The 11,843-nt window shown below is 43.8% G+C and overlaps 1 protein-coding gene across 15 annotated transcripts in view; it reads right to left on the bottom strand.

Moving 5' to 3' along the window:
• Window positions 1–1,248: 1,248 nt before the first annotated feature.
• RAPGEF6 (Rap guanine nucleotide exchange factor 6) overlaps window positions 1,249–11,843 on the bottom strand; it is a 123,125-nt gene continuing 112,530 nt past the window's right edge. For 12 of the 15 annotated variants that reach the window (XM_030284248.4, XM_030284252.4, XM_030284250.4 and 9 more), the window contains 3 exons: window positions 11,073–11,584; window positions 7,861–8,172; window positions 1,249–6,127 (listed from right to left, as the gene is read on the bottom strand). In XM_030284248.4, coding sequence (XP_030140108.4) covers window positions 6,102–6,127; window positions 7,861–8,172; window positions 11,073–11,584 — 850 coding nt within the window. In that variant the 3' untranslated portion in view covers window positions 1,249–6,101. The remainder of the gene's footprint in view (window positions 6,128–7,860; window positions 8,173–11,072; window positions 11,585–11,843) is intronic. The other 3 variants (XM_030284259.4, XM_030284260.4, XM_030284262.4) reach the window with 1 other exon arrangement.

The following is an 11,843-nucleotide window of genomic DNA, read 5'->3' as shown; positions in this document are numbered from 1 at the left end:
AACTGGGTGAAGTTTAAGGACCCTTCCCACCCAAACGATTCGGTGATTCCATGATCCTGTGATTCTAGAACTGAAAAGTCCCACTGGAGTGAGTAAAATAGTGAAGATAAAACTCATCTCTTACCAGAGCATCAGAGCTGCAGCCACATCCCCACATACAGCACAGGGAAAGGGGCTGCACAGGGAGGAAAGGAGGAAAATGCCATGTGTGCTGGCGGAGCAAAGAACAAGAAGCTGCAGACTCTGCTTACCAGCGAAGAACCTATTACATAAAAATCCTGTCCCTGAAAGGAAAAAGTCCTTTCCCATAAAGTTCCCTCATAGCTTAGCTTTTGTATTATCAGTACACAAATGGAGGGAAAATGCAGTCGGAAGTGGACTGAAGGGGGGCCCAGCACAGCTCCTGCTCCCCTTGCCCATCCCACCCTCAGCAACACACTGGGGTGCCTAGGGGCCAAAGGCCCTCTGCAAAAATAAGGGTGGGGAAAAGAATTATTTAGTATTTTCAACTGTGTGGTTCACCCTCAGCGCCAGCACACACCTCCATCTGTATGTGTTGCACAGGGTCTGGAGGCACCACACGCCTCCCCAGGGGCCTCAGGCTCTCTCTGGCCTCCCCAGCTGATGCTGAGGCAGCAATCACAGGACCTGGGGAAGGGGCAAAGATCACAGAATTACAGAATGGTTTGGGTGGGAAGGGACCTTTCAAGGTCATCCAGTCCACCCCCACCCCCACCTACAGCTGCCATGGGCAGGGTCACCTTCCACTATCCCAGGTTGCTCCAAGCCCTGTCCAGCCTGGCCTTGAACAGTTCCATGGATGGAGCAGCCACAGCTGCTCTGGGCACCCTGTGCCAGGGGCTCCCCACCCTCACAGGCAAAAATTACTTCCTAAAATCAAAACCAATCCTGCCCTCCTTCAGATTAAAGCCATCTCCCCTTGTCCAGAATGCCTCGTCAGATCTCTTGGAGATCTTTTATACACTAAAAGGGGCTCTAAAGTCTCCACAGATCCTTCTCTTCAGTCTGAGTAATTCCACGTGTCTGAGCCCGTTTTTACAGAAATGCTGCTCCAGCTCTCTGAACACCACATGTCTGTATTGTCCTCACTGTCAAGACAACAAAATGACTCAGTGGTGGCTCCTATTTGATCCTGGAGTCAGCATCATTCCCAGGTGGTACACACTTCATACCACTTCAGCTCCACCCTCCACTGGCTGCCAGAAAACAGCTGCTGAAAACAATTAATACATGTTGATTGTTTATTGATTCCAACATATTAATAGATTGGATAATAAACAGTACTTTTAAACATTCTCTTAACCAAAAATATAACAAATATTTACAATCACTCAGTAAAAATACAAAAAGCATACAGAGGCACTGTCTTTCTAAAAGACATAAGTGTAAGAGGTATCAAAAAATAGGAGACAAACATTGCTTGTTACAGAATACTTTACAATCACTGACTTGTGCAGTACAATTGCTATTGGAATATCATTACATCTGTGCAGTTTTGCCAATATGCTCACATATTTAGAATTTAATTAATACCAAGCTAAACTGCATTCCAGGTATATCAGAAATAAAGATAAAACAATAAAAAGCACAACAGAAGCAAAAGCTGGGTTGGGAATTCAAGATAGATTACCCTCTATACAAGCGTTCTAAAACATAATGTGTAAAGCTTTTCTAAAGAGAGAGTATCCCTTTTTTCTTTTCTTTTTGCAAAGGCAGTGGTAAGTTTATCCTTCAAATATTCTGATGTTTTATAAAAACTTAAATGACAGGATTGTATTTCCACTGTTGCCTGCAGTAAAATCACTCAGGATGTGATGAAAGGTTTTGGAAAACCCCTGACAGGGTGTTCACGGGCCCCTCTGCAAGTGGCATCACTGCACATTCAGCCCCTGGGGACACCCTCTGCCTCTGGCAGGTGCAGACAGCCCCAGCACACCCCATCCAAGCAAAGGGCTCTGACCACCTTCCAGTGAAGCACCACAGGATCTGCTGAGCTGGAAGGGACTCATCAGGATCATCAAGTCCAGCTCCTGGCCCTGCACAGCACCATCCCCAACAATCCCACCCTGTGGCTGAGAGCATTGTTCATACACTTCCTGAGCTCTGCCAGGCTGGTGCTGTGACCACTGCCCCGGGGAGCTGCTCCAGTGCCCAACCACCCTCTGGGTGAAATACCTTTTCCTAATACTCAACCTAAACCTCCCCTGACACAGCCTCAGGCCATTCCCTTGAGACCTGTCACTGGTCATGAGAGGGGGAGATCAGTGCTGCCCCTCAGGAGGAGGCTGTAGATTGCAATGAGGTCTCTCTCCCCTCAGTCTCCTTTTCTCCAGGCTGAACAGACCAAGTGCCCTCAGCCACTTTCCCCCTCCGGACCCTTCCCCATCCTCATGGCCTCCTTTGGATGCTCTCATGTCTTTTTCATATCATAGTGCCCCAAAATCACACACAGGACTGAAGGTGAGGCCACACCTACAAACTTATCTGAGTAAAGGCAAAAGGAAGGGGCCAGGAAAGTCCCACACTGCCCATTGTTGGCAAACACTCAAAATTTGTCCACATTGCAAAAATATGAACTGCAAACATTCACAGCCGTTATCTTTCCTTTCTTTTGTGTACTTGGGAGATGAACCTGATGCTCAGAGGCTCAATGATCTCATTTTCCCCTTTCTGCAACTGGAGAGGCCAATTCAATTTTACCAAACTACACTGCTTTCTCAGGAATTATTTGGAATTTTAAGATTTATAACAAAATACTGTGTGCTTAAATCACAGAAATCTGAAATGCATCTTTCACCAAAAGTAAGAAGAAAACAACGAGCAGGAAGTGAGCAAACCCAGGTATGGCAGTGGAAGAACATGACATGAGGCACCTTAACTGTTTATCAGCATCAGAGCCCAAGTTAGAAGAACCTAACAGAGGTACTGAGTCAGGGATCTGTGGTCCAGAAGACATCATTTCAACAAAGCAGTGTACAACAGCTACTAACCACCATATTGCTTCTGTCTGAATTACCAAAAAAAGGGATAATGTCTCTTCAAACCCACACCAGACACTCCACATTTGGCTATTGGCCCCAATCAATGTGATCGGTTGAGTTAAAAACAAACAAACAAAAACCCCAGCAAGGAGCAGCAGAGAAGCCACACTGTGCGAGGCAGGAGTAGCAGGAGTAGCTCATCTGTCCATCATTTATGCATGATTTATGTACACCAGCTGTGTTGGCTATTAGGAAAATATTATTAGTGAGACTTCCACTCATTCCAGAACTTTTCAGTGTCTGCCAAGCCCTGTGGAACATATGGATGCTGTTGATGTGCAAACACTACCAAACACCATGTTTGGATGGGTGATTAATTCAGCTGCTCTTGCTGACTGCCAGGAGACCCCGACCCTGCTCCCCACAGGGGCTTCCCTGCGTCCTCAAAGGCAGCACTATTGGGTTTTGGGGTAAAAGGAAGCCACTTTAGTAACCCCCATCCCCTATACTTTTGTTCAACAGGCTGGAATAAGCTGCAGCTCCCCACCAGGGCCAAGGAACCGTGTGGTTTCATTCACCTGACACAACACAGAGGATTTCTGGTTTCCAGAAATCAAAAACCTCTGCTTTCCACGCAGAAGTTAACAAGCAGCTACAGCTGACAATGGGATGGCAGGACCTGGATTTACATCCCACAGGAATATCAGTTCAAGAGTTCTATTGCCAATATTGCATGTGCTGAAAACACTCACTCTGCCCTGCATTGCTTTGACACATTAATCTTCAGTCATTAAGGCCTGTGCAGGTTCACTATAAGCATTAAGGCCTTGAGAAAGCAAAATGCATGTATTTATGCCATACCTCAAGTGGATTTCAATGTATTTTTTCAACTATTTGCTTCTCTGATACTTGTGCCAAAAATTCATACAGCCAGCCAGTGATTTATAAATTAGGCAACCTCTTCCTCAGCATCACTGTTCATTTACACCTTCCCAATTCCATTGGTGACAGGTACATTCCAGGCAATGCTGAACCTGGAACTGCTCTGAAGGCAGACACAGGCTGGGTCATTCTCATCCACCTAGCTCAGCCCCTAGCTACTATGGAGAAAGCACATCAAAGGCTTTGGGTTGTTTTTGGTACTTGTGGCATTTTCCAAAAATGTTGCATTCACCTTGCACCCCTGCACACATACAGGTAAAAAAAAAAACCTTAAAGCTCTCCACAACTATGGATATAGAAATCAGTTTTGAGGCACTGTAAAAATGACAAACATCATCTTTCTAGCTTAGGCTGTAAACATCACAACGAAGATTTACAATTAAATGTTTAAATACATATTCACACATTCATGTCTGATTTTAACACTAGAATGGGGTGTCATGTATGGAAAAAAGGAAGGGAAGAAGGAAGGGAAGAAGGGAAGAAAGAAGGAAGGGAAGAAGGAAGGGAAGAAGGAAGGGAAGAAGGAAGGGAAGAAGGAAGGGAAGAAGGAAGGGAAGAAGGAAGGGAAGAAGGAAGGGAAGAAGGAAGGGAAGAAGGAAGGGAAGAAGGAAGGGAAGAAGGAAGGGAAGAAGGAAGGGAAGAAGGAAGGGAAGAAGGAAGGGAAGAAGGAAGGGAAGAAGGAAGGGAAGAAGGAAGGGAAGAAGGAAGGGAAGAAGGAAGGGAAGAAGGAAGGGAAGAAGGAGAAAGAAAAGAACCTGCAGGCATTTCCAGTTCTACCCCTCTGCACTCTGGCTGGCTAAAAGTAAAAACAAAGAAGCAATTATTTTGACCATAGTCAAACTAGAGGATCATGGGTTAATACTGGCTGGCTGTAAGTCAAAATTCTCATTGACATCAACAACACCAGGATTTTTAATTAGGATTTAAAAAAAATTAATTTGAGATTATCTGTATTTTCCAGATAAACACAACAGGGTTTTTTAACCCATCATAAAATGCATGATGCTCTTCTATAAGCACTGTGTAATTTATTAATCACTTTCACAAATTTTATTGTGAAATGTAGGTGATATCTAATTCTTTTATTATTTTTTTTCAAAGATAACCTTTGCACCTAAACCCTGTGCAACTCTGGGAAAAGGCCAGGACATGTGAGATGATCTTAAAAACCACAACACACAGCTGAGTTTTGAGTTTTAGAACATGCTTTGCATGTTGAACTCTGCAAGGCAAAATCTGGTTAAAACTCTTTTGGGAAAGCTTCAGAAATCCCCAAATGCTCCCCCCTTAAGCTACGGCTTCCACATTGCAAACATTCCTTAACAGGGGAGGAGAGCACCAACTGTTGCCTTAGTTGGCTGGCAGCTAAAACAATTTCTAAAATCCTTGGACAGGTTTCTGCTGTGTCCATGTGGGAGGGGAGCAGCAGGAGTGCTGCCTTGACAGACACTGCTCTGCAGGGCATTGGGCTCTATTCATATTAAATCTAAACCCATTCTAAAATCTATAAATTTCTGCACCCGTTTCTACTTTTCTGTGTTTATTTCGAGAGCACAACAGTTGATGTGTAGCTAATTTACTGTCGCATTGACTAAACATTTATATTAGCCAACCAGAGCACTCCCAACGCACATAAAGGAAACTCCCATTTAAAAATATTAAATTAATAAATTATTTTCAGATATTTCAGCAACATCCTTTGCTTTGCTGACATTTTGATATAATTTTTTTTTGAAGTTCATAAAATAACACTCTCAGACTTCTAACTGTCATGTAGAAAATAACAACAATGGAAACTACCAAAGGATTATATGATATCATACAGAAAAATGATCCCAAGTTTCAAGTGGTGCTGACAACTGGTCCTCCCCAATGCATGAAGCTCGGTCCATCTCTGGGCACCCATGTTGGTGCCCAGACAGTCAGCACATTCCTTGAACAGGGCTTTCTATTTCATGTGTAGAAATAGCTTAGTAGGTGGTGGTGGCAGAGTGAAGGAAGGCGTGAAGAGGTGATCCAACCCGTTCCATCTCGTCTGGGACAGAGGCAAGGTCTGAGGTCAGTAGCAGCAAGTTGTCAGCAGTCCTAAAAGAACCATGAGACCTTCTCCCACATCCTTTGTGTTGTGAGTGGTTCATATAAATAGCCCAAGGGTTAAACTGCTGATACTTGTTCATCTTCTGCAAAACAAGATAAAGAAACAGGCAGTTATTCCACCGGTCCCCACCTCAGGCACACAGGACACACACCAGCACCCAGTGAGGTGATAACAGTGAGTCTATGACAGCTTCAGCCCTTCAGCAGCATGTTTGCACTGTCTTTATCATTGATCACTACACACTCCACATCACCATTTATCAGATCCTCAGGCAGTCACAGAATGGTTTGGGTTGGAAGGGACCTTATAAAGCATCTCATTCCAACTCCATGCCATAGGCAGGGACACCATCCAGGCTGCTCCAAGCCCCATCAAGCCTGGACTTGTGCACTTCCAGGGATGGGGCACCCACAGCTTCTGCAGTCTGAGGTATGATGGTCATAAGATAAAGACATATTGAAAAACAAAAAAACCTAGCTCCTCCAGAAATTATCAGCATGCAGCTCCCAGTATGCCAAAAGCTATGGATTTGGGAAAAAAGCCAGCAAATTTCCATGCAGTGAGCACTTTATCCCAAATAAAATTAATCAAGCACTTCAAAAATAGTAAAATAGGTGCCTCTAAAAGTGTACAGTTAAATTTAACTTTGAAAAAAATTTGATTAAAAACGTTTGAAGCAATGACTTCCTTATTTTTACATCAAAAGCACAGCAGAATTAATGCCAGGCAATTTTATGTTTACTCTAAGTTTGAACTGCAGTACTAATACTAATACTAACTACTGCTTACACATTTTGAAGGGCCAAGATATAATCATGTTGCATCAAAATTGTTTTAATCTAAATACAGGCTCATTTTAAATCAGACTGAAATGGAAGGAAATGATCACAACATTCTAATAAAAAAAGAATTCACCAGCAAAACGTACAGAAGATCACATCGGTGCACAGAAATTAAAAGCAAATCAGCAGATAAACAATTAAGTAGAAATTCCCCCGACCTGAAGTTAGCTTTGACACAATATAAGAGCAGTCTTCATTGGAAAATCCTCTCACATTTTGGTCACCCTACAAATGCCATGCTTGGCAGCACTGGCTGTTGCTTCAAACAAGATCATGAAACATGAACTCGAAGAGACACTGTCAGGCCAAGTTAGGCAGAGAACACAGGTTTCATCAAATGCACTCTTCAGAAGAAAAGAAGTTCACTATTATTTTGTTCAATATTTTGAAACTCAATCTCCAAAAATATCTCCTGAGGCATAAGGCAGCATGAAATAAGTTCACTCCACCAAATCCAAATCACTGATTTTAGACCATCACCCTGATGCCAGCCAAACCACTGGGACACCATTTAATCAGCCCAGGGAGGCTAGAGTTTTTCCACAGGTAGCCTGTCAGTGTCCCTTCACTGTTTAGGAGAGGACCAATCTTAAAAGAAAAAAAAAAAAAACCAAAACCAAAAAAAACCAAAAAAACAGTATCTACGTGCTCTTAAGTGTGTCAGCTGTACTTTAGGAGATCTTATACGCACATTTTTGTATATTTATTTATTTACATATTCTTTGAGTTTGTTTGGTGCCAACATGCTTTTTCTAAGGGGAAGGCATTCTTCTTTGCTTTAAACGTGTATGTACATGCACACAGTTATGCATGACACACACAGCCACGCATGTGCATACAGCCACACAAACACAACTGTGTATCCGGAGATTAATCCGCTTTTAATCTCCAAGGCTGAGGCAAGAGAAAGCCCAGAACACTGCTGTGAAGTGCACCCTGCACAGCCCCGCTCCCGAGCCAGGTGTTCACCTACCATCCTCTTCACTATCTGCGTCAGGCAGCTCTGCTACTCTGGGGCTGGAGGGCTGCCGGCCGTGCCACGGAGGCATCCTCGAGGAGACACAGGCCACCGGCTCACTACCGACAGCAGCTGCTGGAAGTCTAGAGAGGTCACTGTGCAGCATCTTTGACCTCTGCACTGCCACACTATAGTCTGGAGGTTTGAGGTGTGGGTGGTGGGGCGATCCTTCTTTAATGTCCGCTAAAGAAATCCCCATATATCCCGGAGGGGTGGGCGGTGGCTCCCTATACCTATCGTCCTTCTTAGGTGAGGTGACACAGTACACTGGGCACAAGAAATAAGCAATGGAAATGTTAAAGAAGAAAAAGAAAGGAAACAAAACGTTAAAAAATCATGAAATGTTACAATGGCAAAACAGAAACTGATAACAAAATGCAAATGCAGAAACACTGGTTATAACGACAGCAGCAGGTATTTATGCCTTCATTTCTATTTTCTATTTATTTTAAGAAGTCAGAGTAACAAGAGAATCCATGAACTCCTTAGGTGAGATGTCAATTGAGTGAAAGAGGACTCTAAGCTCGTCTGCATTCAGACTGCAATTAACACTTTTTATTACAGTCCCTGCTCCTGTGGCCCTGCTGCACCAGGGGATGCTCTGGAGCTCTCCAGCAGGATGGAGAGGCAGCACAGCCAAGTCTGCTGCCACTGTTACAGGCTGGGAGACTGAAACAGAAGGAATTAAAGCAACCAGCCCAGAGTTACTTCATGCAGCATGCTGGTGTTTGCAGCAAGAGCTGCTGGTTGACTTCCAACGCCCATTTCTTTGCCCAAAAGAGGTCAGTCGCTTAACACAAATTCATTATAATCAAACATCACCATATCAACTGATGTGTATAAAGACATGAAACCATCCAGCTATGCCATAGGAAGAAAAAAAATAGCATCACTTAAAGTTGATCCTATGAGGCAGACTGTGTATTGAGCCTGCATTAATTATTTTACGTTTTCACAGAGTGAGAAATGGCTCATCACACCCATACTTTTGATTTCTTACTTTTTCCCTTGGTTTTTGTTTTGTTTTCTTTTATACCCTTATCTTAAACTATGTTCTCTGTTTACAAGTGAGAAAAAACCAGGAACAGTTATTGGAACAGCCTTTGGAAGGGCTGCATTACACCTTGTGCAGTCATGAAAAGGTTATAGTCAATGTTATTTATTTGCAATGTCCATGCCTCATAATTCATCTTCTCCCTTCCTGCCCTGTTCAGCAGTAGTTCAAGTCACAGAGGCTCTCAACCCAAAATGTAACTCTTTTAGGTTGCCTCCCCTCCCTCCCACCCCAGGTCTGGGGCTTATGTGCATGTTAAATTGGGCTTTTTTCCATGGACATGTTGCAACAGGAGAATTTCAAAGCCACGGCAATTTTTTTAATCTCTTAGTTAAATGAATTTGCATTCCTCCTGTGGATTCATTTTAAACAGTGCATGTTCATTAGTTTCATTTATTTCAGCAAATGCAATAGTTTCTTATCTTAGAAGAATGTGAAGGGATGAAAAATAAAGGAGTATTTCTTGTTGTGTTGTGGTCTTGTGAGATTCCAGGTTTTGGAATCAGGAACACAAGCTGGTTTATACTTAATGGCCTCAGCTCATGCTTGGGCTGACAGTAAAACAACCAAAATCAAATTCAGTCAGTCTGGGGTTTAGCAGATACACGTGGGTACAGGTAGAGATTTATACTATTTAATTACAAGATTTATTTTCATTTAACTAGTTCTGAATGAGGTCTCTGTGAAAAAGCAGGGGAAGTGAAGAGGATCTGCTATTCCCTGGAGGGATGAGGAAGGGCTGGGTCCTCACCTCACCTTCAGTCCTGGTTGGATTTGCAGGAGAATGACAAGGGTGGGTTCTCCTTCAAAGGAGAAAGGTTCAGGCTCCCTAGAGCTCACCTTTAGTCTACTGTAGTAACGCAAGAATAACGTGTCCCTTTGTTAAGTTCCAATTTACAGTATTTTACAAACAGTGAAATAAAGTGAAGGTATCTTTGGCACACTGTGTGATGGCAAACAGCTAATGGACTTGCCTTTGCAAACCTGTAATTACATCACCCTTATCAGATCTTTCCCTGGGCAGACATACTCATGTCCAGCACTCTGTGAGTGCTCCTCACAGCTACATGGTGCAGACTGGAAAGAGAATTAAAGAAAGGGCAAGTGCTGTCAGCAAAGACAGCACGAACTGAACAGTGAGCCTGCCATCTCCTCATACAGCCCAGACACTCATGAACAGCTCTGAAAGGCTGCAAGGGCAGAGCACAGGCACAGCAATGAGCTGGGAGCAGATTTTCTGCAAGGATCCACCACGACTTTTTTTCTAAAGCCAAGAAGGAAGAACACAATCCAAGACCTCCGCCCTATGTGCAATGTTTATTCAGTCAATTACCTTTGATAACAAACCCCTCCAGCAATCCACTCAGTAATTAAACTGCATTTCAGCTGCACCCTTGCCTCACAGTCTTAGAAAGCTTTGCATTCCATGTTTTATCTTGCTACTAACCGAGTTCCTTTAATTCTGGCTACTGAACTCAATAGGATGGGGGAAGAACATCTTGCTTGACAGAACTATGCATATTTCAAAGAACATTTTAAATTTTTTTCTCCTTTCATAAGTAGCCAAACTGCAGACGTATAATCAAATAAATGGCATCTCAAAATAGCAAAGACGGGAAAGGAATCTGCTCTGCCTTTTTGGAGCCCAAAGCCCTGTGGATCAAAGGTGCCCCAGCTCCAAGAGAGGCAGGTGAGCTCCAGACTATTCTGCAGTCATGCTCTTCCCTCTGGGTTCCTGGGAAGTCTGTATTACAATGAGTATGGGATCACTGACCCCTGTCAGAAGAACATCTACAGTGATGAGTATGCCTCCAAAATCATTCAAAAAAGCAAATAGCATACTACAGAAAAGAACTGCCTGACATTCTCCTGAATAGAGTTTTCCTGCAGACCCATGAAGTGATGGGGAAGTGCACTTGTTTATTATCTTGATATTCCTAATGCAAAAGAAGGTGGCTTGAAAACACACTGTGTAGTGCTCTAATTACAACCACGTGTGAAGCTGAATTCAACATGCCAGGCAGCCCCAGACCTGTTGATGTCATTTTTTAACAACTTAGTACGAAATAAAAAACAGATGTAGCAGCTTCCATGAGCTGTTGGCTTGGCTTACCTATCAGGCCTTTTTCTGTACTGGAAGTAACAGTTTTGTAAGTTGTATCAGCGCCTGGTTTAGAGTCCAAAGCCTCCGTCTGCTCCGCCGTGGAGTTCTCCAGCCCCCTCCGCTTAATTGTCCCATAGTTTGTCTCGTAAGTGTCTGACAGGGAGCTGGAGGATGCCCAGCTCTGCCGAGACTGATCCAGCTCCATGCTGGCTTTCGACTGCCTGTTGGCTTTGGAGAAGGCTTCGGAATACAAGTAACCCTCCTCAGAGTAACAGTTTGCGGGATCCACTTCAGCTATAGGTCCGTCCAGCTGGGTGTGGCGGTAAGAGCTGAGGAGATCCCAGCTCTTCTGGTTTGGGATGTTCTGGAAATTGTCATGAGAACTACTTGAGCATGAAGTCCAGCTTCCCCGGCCGCTGTCTGCTGCCTCTACTGTGATGTGCTCGTGGGAGATCTCCTCGCTGCTCATGGAAGATGTGAATGCCATCCCTCTGATCAGAGCAGGCCTAGTGATGGACCAGCTACATTGGAAAACAACAGAAATTGTTGCTTGTAAGCTTTTACAATAAGAGCAACCTACTCAGAGCCAATTCTGGGTCTGTGTCAGATGAGCAGCAAGCTCAAGGCACAAGGGAGCACTGACAAGAGACACTGTTACCCCCAAATCATTATTGCACCCAGCAGCAAGGGGGTTATTCCCAAGGGAATAACAAGTTTGCAACATGCATTTCCAGGCTGCACCCCAGATCCCTAAGCCTGGCCCACAGAAGCTCTTCTCTA

This window comes from Taeniopygia guttata, chromosome 13, assembly GCF_048771995.1.
Source record: "Taeniopygia guttata chromosome 13, bTaeGut7.mat, whole genome shotgun sequence".
Classification (NCBI taxonomy): Eukaryota; Metazoa; Chordata; class Aves; order Passeriformes; family Estrildidae; genus Taeniopygia; species Taeniopygia guttata.
Note: the sequence above shows the minus strand (reverse complement) of the source record. Positions and strands in the feature narration are given on the sequence as shown.